This window comes from Rhodamnia argentea, chromosome 3 (assembly GCF_020921035.1).
Source record: "Rhodamnia argentea isolate NSW1041297 chromosome 3, ASM2092103v1, whole genome shotgun sequence".
NCBI lineage: Eukaryota > Viridiplantae > Streptophyta > Magnoliopsida > Myrtales > Myrtaceae > Rhodamnia > Rhodamnia argentea.
This window is the reverse complement of record NC_063152.1, coordinates 12,655,270-12,670,459: the sequence shown is the minus strand read 5'-3', so window position 1 is coordinate 12,670,459 and position 15,190 is coordinate 12,655,270. Positions and strand designations below refer to the sequence as shown.

Here is a 15,190-nt window from a genome sequence, read left to right as displayed (position 1 = left end):
AAAAAAAAAAGGTTCAAGACTAAATCAGTATAAATGCAAAAGATTTAGGACTGAATTGACAATATTGAAAGGTTTAGGCTGCATTTGAAAAAGTGCAATAAATTTATGACTTTTTTTGACAATTTTTTCGGACGCCATAAGTGGCATAATTTCGTACGGCGCCATTTAAGTGATATAACTTTCATATGATGCTTAGTTAAATGTCATACTTTTTTTCCTATCACTTGAATGCCATAACTTTTAACAAAGTTCACCACAAGTATCATGCCACTTTGAATTTTCAACACTTAGGTAAACATTTTCCGACATTTATGGCACTTAAGTGATTGATTGAAAGTTATACTCAAGTGAACGTTTTTTAGAAGTCATTTCACTCAAGTGATTGAAAAAATTTTGTAGCACTCAAGTGAACGTCGTGTGAAAGTTATGACACTTATGATATTTTTATTCAATATCAAAATTATCATGTCTCTAATCACTAAATGTAATGAAATCGATGCACGGATTGGTGTTTTTGGCTAGGGATCAAATTTCACTTTTTTTTTGGCAAATTCGGTTTCTATGTAAGTAGTGCATTGGAAGTCTTAAAATTTATCATGAATGTGCAATTAATTCCCAAAATTTGTCAAATTGGTACATTCAAGTCCCGCCGTTAGCTCTATTTTACTAGGCCTTGATTGCATTTTGAAAGTTTTAGAATTGAATTGCATATTAATAATAAGTTTTATGATTTCATTGCACTTTTTGAAAGTTTTAGTATTCAATTGTACTTTCGTGCAAATTCTTAGACTTAATTGTACTTTTTAAAAGTTTTAGAACTCAAGTGCACTTTCGCGACAAGTTTTAAGACTTTGAATGCACTTATTCCTTTTTCTTATAAAATGAATGATCACTGATTATTTACTTAGGGTCAGAGGTCCTAAAACTTTGATGTCCCTAATTTCTAAATGCAAAGACTGTCCCTCCTTATTTCTTGCACGAATTCGACATGAGCATTATTCGTCACTTTGAAGGGTGTGACGTCCACTGTGGAGGTTGACCAATGATCATCAAGTCAACTACTCCTCCTATGTGAAACTGCCTTGTTTTTCAAGAAGTCTTGTTGGTTCCAATTGGTTTCACACCGAAGCAGAGAGGGAAGAGAGGCGATATAACAGTTTGAGCCCACGCCATTGAATGGAAGTTTCTGTTTCCTTTTAGGCATCAAGAATATGGAGGAGAAGAAGAAGACACTCGGCGTCCAGGGCCTGTTGGCAACGACGGCGGTGGCGGTCCTTTGGCTAAGTTCTCTTGCCGTTTCGACAGAACAAACGAATCAGAAGGAGTTGCGATTCGGGGTAAAGGGGGAATTCAAGATACTGCAGGTGGCCGACATGCACTATGCCGATGGCAAGACCACACCCTGCAAGGACGTTCTTCCTTCTCAGATGGCAGGTTGCTCTGACCTCAACACCACCGCCTTCCTCAATCGAATGATCCTGGCTGAGAAGCCTGACCTTATTGTTTTCACAGGTTAATTCCCTTCTTCTATTCTCAAAGCTACCATTGTCAGGTTTTGTGCTTGTACGTATCGCACACGCATCTCACTTGAGGTATAGAGACATTTTGCAACTACCACTCAGCCTTTGGCGCCAATCTTGATGAATGAAGGTACCCAAAGCTAACTGTTTCATGTTTCTACAATCTGATGAAGGGGATAATATCTATGCCCATGATGCGACTGATGCGGCAAGTTCTTTAGATGCTGCATTTGCCCCGGCCATTTCCTCAGGCATACCATGGGCCGCCGTATTGGGAAACCACGACCAGGAGTCCGCCTTGTCAAGAGAAGGGGTCATGAAACACATAGTTACCCTCAACAACACTTTGTCTCAGGTCAATCCTCCCGGGGCCGATGCCCTCGATGGTTTTGGGAATTACAACTTGGAGGTCCATGGATTTGAAGGCTCTGGTTTTGAGAACAAATCGGTCCTCAATCTTTACTTCCTCGATAGCGGCGATTACTCAACGGTACATGCAATTTCCGGTTACGGTTGGATCAAACCCTCTCAGCAAGTTTGGTTTGAACGCACGTCTGTGGAGCTTCAGGTATGAATGTTGCCAGTTCCTTTCTTTTGGAAATCATGGGGCTTCTTTAAGATTTTTCAGCCTTATCCCAACTTGATGACAACGATTACGTGATTAACTTGTTCGCTTTCGGTGTTTCCATTGCAGAGAGCCTATATGAGTGAGCCAGAGGCTCAGGAAGCACCTGCACCAGGGCTCGTTTACTTCCATATACCAGTGCCCGAATACGCAAGTGTCAATTCATCGAATTATACTGGTGTAAATCAAGATGGCATCAGCTCTCCTAGAGTAAACTCGGGTTTCTTTACAACTATGGTAGAAGCAGGCGATGTTAAAGCTGTTTTCACGGGCCACGATCACCTTAACGACTTCTGTGGGGAATATACTGGTATACAGCTTTGTTATGGTGGGGGTTTTGGATACCATGCCTATGGGAAGGCTGGATGGTCAAGGAGGGCAAGGGTGGTCGTAGCAACATTACAGAAAACAGACGAGGGAAGTTGGGGCCCTTTGATGTCGATCAAAACATGGAAGCGTCTTGATGATGAGAACCTTACTACCATTGATGTTCAAGTACTTTGGAGCAACGGCACTACAGGTATTCATTACAAAATCTCGGTCCATATGCAGCATGCTTCCAGCTTTAGAGTATGTACCTACGCTGGATGTGCTAGACTAACAGCATCATAAATCTGCTCGGCCTATACCAACGTTTTCTCTAACTGAAATGGGACCATATAGAAGATTTATCACAGTCTCATCCCCTGATTATCTTGCCGAATCTCACTCAAGTCATGTCAAGGAGACTTTCTAGATGTTCTTTTTCGAGTCCAGATTGATCAATTTGTCATCCTTGTAGATAGAGTTTTCGGCATCTGATGCTTACCAAGAAGGCCCACATCTACCTGCACCTTGCTGCTAAGGCAGACTCTCGCTAGATCTCATTGAGATTCCAATTTCCTGGAAGAATGGAAATAGATTGATTGCAAGTCAAATTACCCTCACGAACATATAATTGCATCAACTACTTTGGCAGTTTCATTTGCATAAGTTATTTCGATTCCAGCTTGGATCCTGTTGCTGGCTTTTTCTCACCCAGTGTGCCAATTTTGCAAGGAGCAGGTGGTACTTGAGGAGAGCTGCGGGAGAAGGAGATCTACTTGTGCTGCTGGAATAAGACACTCTCTGTCACGCATCAACTCTCCTAGGCTTTTTGTTAGCAAATCCCAAAGTTGTATTGTACCTCGTATGAATGTCGGAATCACGATCGATGTCCTCTTATTACACGTAGAAATCCGACGTCTTATTGAAACTGTCATATTTAAATCGAAATTACCGACTTATTTGAGTCTTTTACCAAGATTGATTAGATTAAATTACCGAATCTTGACTTAGAGTCTTTGTTTTTGGGGCATTCAAACATTGAGGCCACAAAGAGAGTTCCCATCATTTCTTAATTCTCGAGATTTTGACTTACCTAACACACAAGTCATTCAATTGCAATTGCCGGGTCATCTCCTTTTATTCAAAGTCATCCACTATGCTCGTCAAAAAGTGTCCACGTGAGTCCCAAGACACTATAGACTTTTCACACTACATTAGTTCATTCCACCCCGAATAAAAAGGTGCAATAACCTCTTATGATGATAAGTACGAAAATAAAGAAAAAAAAAAGGGAGTTAGATTTGCCCTAGGTTTGCTTTGTCTTAAGCGCGAGAGAGCTTGAAGATGCCAACATTCTCTTATTCAAATGTTGATTTGCGCTAGGTTTTTTTTTAAAATTAGCTTATTTGTTAAATTAATTTAAATAAAAATTATATTAAAAAAATAGATTGTGATCAAAATGATGTCGTTTTAGCCACGTCATCGTCACGTAAGGGTGAGAAATATTTTTTAAAAAACCCACATTAGCATTTTCTTTCAGTCAAATTGAATGGAATTAACGGAATGACTCATTTGCACCAATTTGACAAGTTTCGACTCGATTGCACTTTTTACAAGTTTTAAGACTTTTAGTGAATATATCCCAAGCAAAAAAGAAAAAAGAAATACAGGCAGAAGGGTTGTAGAAAATAGACCGAATGTGATTAATGAAACTTATTTAGTGCAATTCCCTTGAACCTCGAAGAGTTTATATCCCTTGAAAACTTAGAAGAGTTTTTCACTCCATCCTTGAAGAGTAAGAGTTTTTATAAAAGTCTGCATCACTGAATAATTGCAACCATCAATTTAGAAGAATTGATGTCGTTTCAACTTCCTTGCAGGCTAGAAGATTAATCACTGAAGTTCCTATCATTTTCTCATTTTGTCCATTCTCGTCTGTCCACTTCCTCCCCGATTTCGACCTCTCTAAAGTGTTCATCTGAGAAAACTTAAAATAGAAAAGTTGTAGATCCGAGAGTCTTCGTACATTTGGCTTTGGATATGTACCGAGAAAGTTATGATCATTTTCCGAACCTAACGGAGAACTCAATTTTTTGTGCGTTCTTGTGACGAAATTTCCGTGTGTAAAAGTCAATCTGCCGATTCTATTATTTGAGTAGTTGATAATGGACTACATAAAAAACAAACTCTTTCACACGAGGAGAACGCGTCGCGAAATTTCCAATACATTTGATGCATTCCGTATTAATTTTCTGTTAGATCTAGACTTCACCATATATACCCATGGATTCTATGATCCAGGAGAACTCTTTTAAATTGACCTCCTTGGCCCTTTGTTATGAAACGCGTATACTTGTTGGCAAAATTGAATCTAATTTCATTAACAAATAAAGAAAGACCGCTTTCATCCTGGTCGGTACTACCGGGTCTAATCTCATAAATAAATATGGGAGTCTTCGAGAAAGGTTATAGAAAGACAGCTGGCATCCACTTACCATCAAATTGAATCTCGCATTATGCTTCGATTCGATGCTTAATCTCTATTGGCAATCGAAAAATCCCAGCAATTTCCTTCTTCTTTATATCTCAAGTTTGAACCCACATACGAAATCTGACTTGATTGGAGGATATAGGTCCGATTTATTAAATTGAAACTGACAGAAAGAAAAAAAAAAAATTCTAATGGATCACTTTCTCATTTTTTTTTGTTTAACATTTTCTTATTTTGAATTAGAATTCTTTTCTTTAAGCGCCCGCACAAGTTCGCGGAAAGGTACTTACTTTTGGAGAAAAATATCAAGTTCGACCAGATATGGACGGGCTGCACTAGTGATCTTTCCTGGAGAACCGCACAGAGAAAGGAAAGATAAAAGGTCTCACTTTTGCTTTTACTTTTCGCCAGCCCCAACCGCACTAAGGCAAAAAAGTGAAGTTCTCTCTCTTTGGACCACACGGACATATCTAAACTTCCAAGCACAAATGATTTTGTGCCGTGACTTTTAGTTCCAATTGAATCATTTATACATAAATATTTTTGAGCTAGGTTATAATTTGCATGTTTAGATAGATTTGCATGTTTAAAAAAGTCTATCGTTACTAGATGACTATTCTTGTGGCGTAGTTCAATTAGGATTGTCATTAAATCCGGAAATAAATAATAAAAAAAATATCATATTTCCCACGTCATCAATGCCATTTCATTTAGAATCGAATGTTAGGTAAATTAATTCCTCATGTAGCTTGTATGTTAGGATTAGTTTCATGTAATTGCATGTCATTAGGATAGTCATGTAATTTAAATTAATTTTATGTGCACTCATCTTAGGATAGTTTGCATTCTATTATGCCATTGCATTTAGATTAGAGTTCATCCATTGCATATAGTTTATTTCATATAAAAAGTGAAAACCAAAAAGAGAGAATAAATTGGTTGGCTCATGCTCCTTGCTACATTGAGTTTTTGGGTATTTAATTTTATTGATCGCGTACCTGCATGATAACTTTTGCCTTTAGTGACTTATATTAAAATCAATCAAACTGTCCAATGTTTTCATAAGCAGAATGAAATGGTACCGGAAAGGCTTTAGAGTAATTTAGCTTAACCAAGTCTCTAAACTTATTATCTCCGGTTCGTAGAAATAGAATAAGTTGTTCTTCTCTATTGTCCTCTTTATCAATAGCTCAAAAAGATTTCCCATCACGTATCGCATTCCTTAACTACTCTTAATGAAAGGTTATTTGTCCAGAGTCAGAGAAGAGACTTAAGTATTATTTATAGAGTTTTCAACCAAACCCTCTCATCATACGCGGGGCTTGACTAGACCCGGATAAGTCGAGCCCATATTAGACTAAGAAAATTTTTATATCTTACTTTATTAGACCAATTCCATAAACGTTAAATTACAATCTCAATTAATGTAACTCACGTCATAGAAACTCTTACATCCATAGCTAGGGAGAGATTTACTAGTGACAGCAAGATGAATAAGGTAGAAGGAAAAAGAAAACTTTTCTAGGGGCAATTTTTAGATTGGATTTGGTATCATAAGAACGACGAACTTTCACAGAAAAAGAGTACAGCGAGTACAGGAGTTGACTAAGAAATGAGGCTTTTACCGGTTTTGTCTTTTTCTCTTCCATCTCCTTCGCGTCGGCGATTCTCTAAGCATCCATGCTTGAATGGTGTGACAATCCAACGCCGAGATCAATTTTGTAATCAGTCAACACGAACAATCTTCACTCAACTACTCCTTCAATGTGAACTCCGTTTATTTAAAGAAGACGTGTGGACTCCGATTGGTTTTTACCCTGAAGCAGAGAGAGACGATGAGATTATATATCAGTGAGTCCCCCATTAAACGGAAGTTCTGTTCCCGTGGGCATCGAGAATATGGAGGAGGAGAAGAAGACGATCGGCATCCGGGGTCTGTTGGCGGCGGCCGTGCTCCTTTGTCTGAGCTCTCTTGCGGTTTCCACAGAAGAAGTGAAGCAGAAGCAGTTGCGGTTCGGCGAAAAGGGGGGATTCAAGATCGTGCAGGTGGCGGACATGCACTATGGCGATGGCAAGACCACACCCTGCAGGGACCTTCTTCCCTCTCAGATGGCGGGTTGCTCCGACCTCAACACCACCGCCTTCATCCGTCGTATGATCCTGGCTGAGAAGCCTGACCTCATTGTTTTCACAGGTTAATTCTCTTCTTCTATTCTCAAACAAACTCTACATGACAATCACTAGAGACAGTAGAGGTGAGCAGGGTTCCAGGTAGAATTAGGAATTGCAAAACCCAACCCGTGGAAATAGGGTAAGTTCCACATTTCAAGGTAGACAAGGTAGGTTTCACGTTCTGGGTTTCAAAAATTAGGAAATCTATTCCAATGGCTTAAGACTTGGAACTTGGAACTTAGAACTTAGAATATAAACCAAGTCTTTGTGTGTTTCTTGGTCTATGTTTGCACGTAATCCTACGGTATTGCATGGCATCCGATGATGAATGCGTAATCTAAAACCATTAGTTTGATCTTCCATTTGCAACAATATCTATGACTAAGATTTTTACTTTATTAATGTTTCATGTTCTTCGTGTATCTAAATATAAGTTATGGTTAGTGGATTATAGCAGCATATAGTGATCCTTAGAGGTAATAGCTACTACAACCGTTCAATTAAAAATATATGTGGAACCCGAGTAAACTTTGAACTTGAAATCTGTGACTAGTAGATTTCAAGTTTCATGACATGTATGTTAGGTTTCTAATTCTGAAAAATGAGGAACCGGTTTCGACAGAAAGATTTCAGGTTCCAAAAAAAGGGAAATCGATTTCTACGGGTAGGTTCTAGATTCTAGATGCAACCTGAAAAAAACCTGGAATCGCTCGGCCTTAAGTGCTCACCAACCTAGAGGTAGATACACATTTTGTGATTACAACTCAGCCTTAGGCGCCAATCTTGATGAATGAAGGCACCCAAAGCTAACTGTTTCATGCTTTTACAATCTGATGAAGGAGACAATATTTGCTCTGATGCGACTGATGCTGCAAGATCATTAGAATATGCGTTTTCCCCTGCCATTTCGGCAGGCATACCGTGGGCTGCCGTGTTGGGAAACCACGACCAACAGTCCACCCTTTCAAGAGAAGGACTCATGAACCATACAGTTACCCTCGATCACACTGTGTCTCAGGTCAATCCTACCGACGTTGATGCAATTGATGGTTTTGGGAATTACAACGTGGAAGTCCATGGAGTTGAAGGCTCTGGTTTTGAAAACAAATCGGTCCTCAATCTTTACTTCCTCGACAGCGGAGATTATTCAACGGTTCCCGCAATTTCTGGTTACGGTTGGATCAAACCCTCTCAGCAACTTTGGTTTCAACGCACGTCTATGAAGCTTCAGGTATGAATGTTTGCCAGTTCCTTTCTTTTTGGATATCTATGGACGGTACTCATGTCTGTCACGAAAACAAAAGAATATTAGTCAGGAATTGCATTGACTTCAATGTTCCCGGGGTAAGAAATAAAGGTAAGATTCGTTTCTTCAGGTATTAATGTTGCCAATTCCTTTCCGCGAAACAAACAAAGCCTAAAATTCTTGAGCCTTGGCCCAACATGATGACAATCATAACGTGATTAACTTGTTCGTTTTGGGTGTTTCCATTGCAGAGAGCATATATGAGTGAGCCAGAGGCTCAGGAAGCACCTGCCCCTGGGCTCGTTTACTTCCATATACCTGTGCCTGAGTACGCTAGTGTCGAATCATCAAATTATACTGGTGTAAATCAAGATGGCATCAGCTCTCCTTCCGTAAACTCGGGCTTCTTTACAACTATGGTAGAAGCAGGTGATGTTAAAGCTGTTTTCACAGGCCACGATCACCTTAACGACTTCTGTGGCGAATATACTGGCATACAGCTTTGTTATGGTGGGGGTTTTGGATACCATGCCTATGGGAAGGCTGGATGGCCAAGGAGGTCAAGGGTGGTCCTGGCAACATTAGAGAAAACAGACGATGGAAGTTGGGGTCCTTTGATGTCGATCAAAACATGGAAGCGCCTTGATGATGAGAACCTTACTACCATTGATGTTGAAATACTTTGGAGCAACAGCACTGCAGGTATTCATTACAAATCGAATGTTGAACACTCTAGAATCTAAAAGATGCCCATCGAGATCGCCATTTGAAAGAGGTTTTGACGTGGTTTTCGGCATCTTTGTGTTCTGCAGAAGTTGGAAGTCCGGTCGGGGCTCCGACGGCGAGCGAAGGGCCTTCGGGTATGACACCAGGTACCTGCTATTTTCTTTCGGGGTTCGGATTTTCGAGTGAGAGATTGATCATTGAACACACACATTCGAGGACAATAGAGACAACGAGCGGAGGTTTAAATGATCTCGGAATCATGGCCCCTCATTCTAAAGTTTAATGCGTGGTCCTCGAGGGAGGCAAACGACCATTCTTCTTCATGAAGGAAATTTTTCTCGTACCTAATTTGTTTTCGGACACGGGTTTCGCCTTTTTCTTTTCCATCCTAAGTTTTTCGTCGTGCTCTTTCTAATGGAGAAATCGAAACGCAGGGTCTCTTCTGTCTCCCGCGGTCTCCCCTGCTCCGATGACCGGAAACACTGGCGACTGCGCTTCACGGAGCACGCTGCTTTTAGTTGCCGGCTTAGGAGCCACGATCCTCCGGGCGTTCTTCTGATTCTAGTCGGAGGCCTTTCCATTACAAATTCTCCTCGCGATTTCGTGATTGTATACCTTACAGATGCATCAACTACTTTGGTAGTTTCATTTTCGTGTGCCATTTTCTACCATTGACAGTGCCATGTCCAACAATTAATCTGACGATTTAGTGAGAGCGGTTGATCAAAGACTTAGATTGCACAAGTCGAGAAAGTGGAAAATTTTGGTTGCATAAAATAAACTTATAGGATCAAAAGGCACACATCAAGAAAGTTTGAAAATTTAATCAAACAAAATAACTAGTTAGAAAACCACAGTTCAATGTTTTATTACACGAATGGTAAAATTCAAAGGACTAATTCTACACTTAACCCTGTCTTTCCTTATACTTAATTCAAATATAAAAAAAAATGGAAAATTAGAACTATGTGGAGTTGATTGGGTCTTTAGTCTTCACAACGTTATCGCCAAGAATCCAGAAGCCGAGTATTGACCACTATATTTCATGCATGGACCGCGTTGAGTCATTCACGTCATTGTGATCTTAGGATAATTCTATGGGTTAATGTCATTAATGGTTTCTGAACTTTGACCAAATGTACAATATAATTCATAAACCTTGAATTTGTTCAATGCGGTCTCTTAACTTTTTGTACGGTCCATGGCCAAATTGAACATGTACCAAAAGTCCAAAGACCATATTGAATAAATTTAAAGTTCAATGACGACATTGCATATTGAGCTAAAGTTTAGGAGCCTCATTGAACAAACTTAAAGGTAATGGACCACATTGCACATTGAACTAATTTCAAGAACTATTTATGTCATTATCCCTTCTATTTTCCAATGGTAGATCACACAATTGTATACAATCTCATAAACACGTATGGGAGTCTTTGGGGAAGTTTAAAGAGAAATCGCTCGCATCCTTGTCGATCCCATTTGATCTAATCACAAATAATTGAGTATGGGAGTCTTTGAGGAGGTTTAAAGAAGGATTGCTTGCATCCTTATCGTTACTATTGATTTGGATCTCACTTTGTGCTTCGATTTGATGACTAATTTCTATTAGCAACTGTAAAATCTGGGCATTTTCATTCTTCTTATGGCATGATTATCTAAACTTTTGACTCAACGACACAATCAAGTCATCTTGTCTCACGTCGCTAGCACGTAGATAAAGTAAGGCTCAATAGTCTAATCATATGATAGAAGGTCTAGTGGCCTCCGGCCAAGAATCAAGTTGTGATGATCGAACTGAAAATTGATCTCAGAACAATTTTTTCCCTCAGCCATTTTCTCCTTCTCATTAAACCACCAACTTGGGTATCCCTTTGGGATTGAGTGCAATTTCAGTCCTCTAAGTTTCAGTGTCTGTTCGATTTGATAGTCCAACTCTTATTTTATGCAATTGACTCTTCTATTTTCCTCATTTTGTGCGATTTGGTTCTGTCTTTATTTTCTTTTTTATTCAATCGAGTGTCTTCCTTACTCGCTTAACTAACACCATCAATTTGACCAAAAAAGAAAACTGACACTATGAAGATCCACCCCACTCCCCCCACAAAGGAGTTCTCTCTCCCAGGGTTTTTCTCTGCCGCCGCCGCCCAACCCTTTACTGAAGCAGACGCCCCTGAGGGATCCCCTCCCCATCTCCTTTTCCCTCTTTGTTTCTTTATTTCTTTATCTTTTAGGCTTCTCCGTCGATTGCGTGGACGGATGCGGTCGACATTCTCCATAGAAGTAAGCTTCGAAGATCGAAGTGCGAGTGCCTCTAAAGAATTGCTATCTCTAAATCTACTCGCTCGCTCCAGCTACGAGTGCTCGCTCCATATAGTCGAACACTTCATAAGTCTTCGAGGTTCATTTACTATTAACTTCAGCAGTCAACTTATCTAAAAGTAATTTTATGATCAAGTACTATACCTTTTGTAACCATTCTCTCCTGATTTAGAGCTAGATCTAGATTTGGGATTTATAAAGCGTTTTCTATTTTTTTTCAATCTATTGGTGTTGTAGTAATTGCTATATGGCGATGGTGCTAGGAACGCCAAATCTAGGCGTGTACTGTCTTTAAGCAAAATCGTAGCTACTTGAGAGATATTTCTTACCGTATACTCATCACTGATGATGATGAGAGATTCAATGACTAGCCGCCATAATAGTTTTGATGTTATGCCAAATCCATCTTTGTTGAGTGGGCCAATCTCTACGAGTTGTACTAAATTGATTCACTTTTCAAATAAGGGTTTCTTTTTCTTTTTATTCCAAGCCTTTTTCTTTTGTCAATTTGATGTCACACTAACATCACGATTCAAGTGTCATTTTCTGCCTTTGAGAGCGCCACGCCATTAATTAATTTGACGATTTAGTGAAAGTAGTTGACTAAAGAAATGGAATAAACAAGTCGAGAAAGTAGAGGACTTGGTTGCATAAAATAAAACATAGAGGATCAAATCACATAGATCAAGAAAGTTAGGGAATTTAAACGAACAAAATAAAGGTTAGAAATCCAAAGTTCAATCTTAAATAAATATGGGAGTCTTCGGGGAAGTTTAAAGAAAGACCATTCACGTCGTTGTCGTTACAATTAGATCGAATCTCACATTGTGCTTCGATTTGATGCCTAATATCTACTATCAATTGAAAAAATCTCGGCATTTTAATTCTTTATATGATATGATTATCCAAACTTTCGACTAGATGACACGAGCAAGTCATCTTATTTTAGGTAGTTTCCAAGTACAAAAAGTAAGGCTCGATAGTTTAACCATATGATACAGGATCTAGGGCCTAACCATATGATACAGGATCTAGGGCCTCCAAGAATCAAATCGCGATCCACGCACGATGATTTTCCTTTCGTTGAGAAATTTATTCATCATACATCGCCAAAAATCAACTTTAATCGAAACTGTTTTCTAAAGCACCTCTATTTTTCTCGTTTTGTGTGATTTGGTGCTATAAGTTTTCTTTCATTCAATCAAACCCTAGTCCAAGGAGATTAGGGAGTCCTATTAATTGGGTGTCTTGGGTCTCTCCCATCCCAAAAACGCTAACTCAAAGGGTGTTGCTTTTTCTCATACTTATAAACCGACTACCAGCCCTTTTCACAATCAATGCGGGACAATTCCAATAATCTCCCCTTCACATATCGACCCATGGATTGAAGTAGTAATAACCCGTATATTTCCCGTCCGACTCTTGATTCCAAGCTTGTTGGTAACCTAGGCTCCAATATTAGTGTTTTGTGTTCTTAAGTCTCTCTCATCCTAAAAGCTAGTTCAAAGGATAAGACTTTCTATCACACTTATAAATCGACTGTCTGTCCCTTTCACAACCGACGTGGGATAACCCTAATACCGTTGTCATTGCTTGTCCAAATTTCCGATATCTAGTCCAAGCTATCAAATTTATCACGATTCTAATCACTCAATGTAATGAAGTAAATGTAAAATCGTACGAGGTTGGGGTTTTTGGCTAAGGGATCAAATGTCATCATCTATTGACAAATTCGGTTCTTAATTTTTTTTTTTTTTATAAATTGCATGGCCCCTCATTCTTGCCTTCTGGCCCGAGGTCCTAAAACTACGTTGTCCCTAGTTTCTAGATGCAAAGAAATGTAATACGAAATGAGCATGCGAGATGGTGCAAACTCAATGTTCTTTGTTAGGAGCGCAATTTCGCCGTTATCATCTGATTCGATCCCTATTATAAAATTGTATTAATGGACTACGGGAGGTGAAACTTAGGTATTAACAAACTACAACGTGTCTAGTTTCTAAGTACAGAAGGAATCCGGCGAGAAAAATGGTTGCAGGATAACATTTTTTTTTTTTTGGCCGGAAGAGACATTTTCATTGATAATGATCAAGGTGGAATGCCCGAGAGATGGGCCTCATTACATAGCAGATCCCAAAGAGCTTGAGGTGGAGAGGATACCCAGTTTTGGGGTAATTCTTTCTTTTTTTGCGTCTTGACTATCCAATCCGCCATCATATTATACACTCTAGGACAGAAAAGTACCTTAACTTTAGGGAAATCAAAAAGCAAGTCTTTACGTAGTAAAACCGGAACATGGGCCTCCCAAGAGAGAGGTGATGGGCTTGAGATGGCCTCAACCAGCAGTTCACAATCTGAGCAAAAAGTCAGCTCTGTACTTTGTGGGGTTGTACAAGTCTCTGGAGAACATGCGTTGCCAGCTTGAGGAGAGAGGTTGCAATTAAGGGCTTCAAGCATCGCCATGGCTTCCGTCATCAGAGCAGACGATAATGTAAGCTGGACGGAGAGGCCAAAATGGTCGCAGGACAATATAAGCTGGTAGTTTTTGCTTAGGGGGCCAAATGTTGCTGTTACAGGCGAATTCGTTTCCCTGCACTTTGAAAAATGCAATGGTCACCTACGGGTGAAGATTTAGGTGTCAACCCACAGCAGATGAAACCTAAAAAGATGAAATAGAAATTTACACTTCCTAAGGATTGATATTACTAAAAGATGCTACAGTGACTGCACTGGAAATCCTAAAACTTGTCATAAAAATACAATTGAGTTCTACAAATTACAAAAAGTACGATCAAGTTATAAAATTTATCAAATTAGTTCAATCAAGTCCTTCCATTAATTCTATCCGATTTAACTAATGAAGATTTTTTTTAATAAACTTCTCCTACGCAACTTTTTTAAATATTTTCTTTACCCTACGTGGCATTTACCATAGTAAAACTAAAAAATATAAGGCTAAAATGATGTCGTTTTGACAAGGGCAAGGAGCTTCGCCGCCCACCATCGCTGGAAAGGGTCTGCAGGGCTTGAGTGAGGCTCGTGGGCCTCCGCCTAGATCTAGGTGAGGGGCATCGGCCCATGGTAAGGCCTGGCCAATGCGGGGCACCCTTGCCGCGGTCTAGCTGAGGGTCATCACAAGTGGGCGAGGATCACTGGCCCTAGTCGAGGCTTCCGCTACCCTACCGACGCTTTGCAGCGATGGTAGGATAATAGTGGTGAGGGCCAACCGCTTGGTCTTGCTTTTTTCTTTTTCCTTTATAAAATACATTTTATTTATTTTTTAATCTAAGTTTATGAATCTGACCAAAGAAAGAGTCTAATTTAATGAAGATTTTGGTTAAACAAAATTAGGATTCAGGTGAAACCGATGTGGTTTAAGTCTTATATTTCATATTTTAGTAAGATAATACCTTGTAGGAGAGAGAAAATATCAAAGAAAATGAGAATTTGTGATGGTAGATTGTATATGCGTTGTGCAGTGAATTCTCCAACTTGGAATTGACGCAGTCGGGTGTCCAATTTCGTGACCTTATCTTCAAGTCGACCTGTATTCAATTATGTGACGAGAATAGTGATAACGTAGAGGTGATGGTAAAACGAGAATCCGTAATAGGCAACTTGTTAAATATGTCTTGAATTTTATGCACTCAGTCCGGTTCATCACCCGACCCGATATATATTTTTTTGTACAGCCCAAAAGTGGATAAAAAATTGAGTTTTAGTTCGTGACGTGGAGAGTTGGGCCGATAGGCAACTCGAAGCAAGTGAACAAATCTCTATAG

General features: G+C 39.5%; 1 protein-coding gene across 5 annotated transcripts; it reads left to right on the top strand.

Moving 5' to 3' along the window:
• Positions 1–1,114: 1,114 nt before the first annotated feature.
• LOC115726883 (probable inactive purple acid phosphatase 29) lies at positions 1,115–9,734 on the top strand. 5 transcript variants are annotated; one of them, XM_030656956.2, is made up of 6 exons: positions 1,116–1,512; positions 1,694–2,088; positions 2,215–2,665; positions 6,541–6,542; positions 9,176–9,232; positions 9,521–9,734. In XM_030656956.2, exons 1-5 carry the CDS (start codon positions 1,212–1,214, stop codon positions 9,224–9,226), a joined length of 1,200 nt encoding a protein of 399 aa, XP_030512816.1. In that variant the 5' UTR covers positions 1,116–1,211; the 3' UTR covers positions 9,227–9,232; positions 9,521–9,734. The 5 variants fall into 5 exon arrangements, with proteins under 5 accessions (XP_030512813.1, XP_030512816.1, XP_030512818.1 ...); XM_030656953.2 differs by lacking the exon at positions 6,541–6,542 and having other exon boundaries at positions 1,115–1,512; positions 9,173–9,232; XM_030656954.2 differs by lacking the exons at positions 1,116–1,512; positions 1,694–2,088; positions 2,215–2,665; positions 6,541–6,542 and adding exons at positions 6,757–7,136; positions 7,954–8,345; positions 8,612–9,062 and having other exon boundaries at positions 9,173–9,232.
• Positions 9,735–15,190: the final 5,456 nt, after the last annotated feature.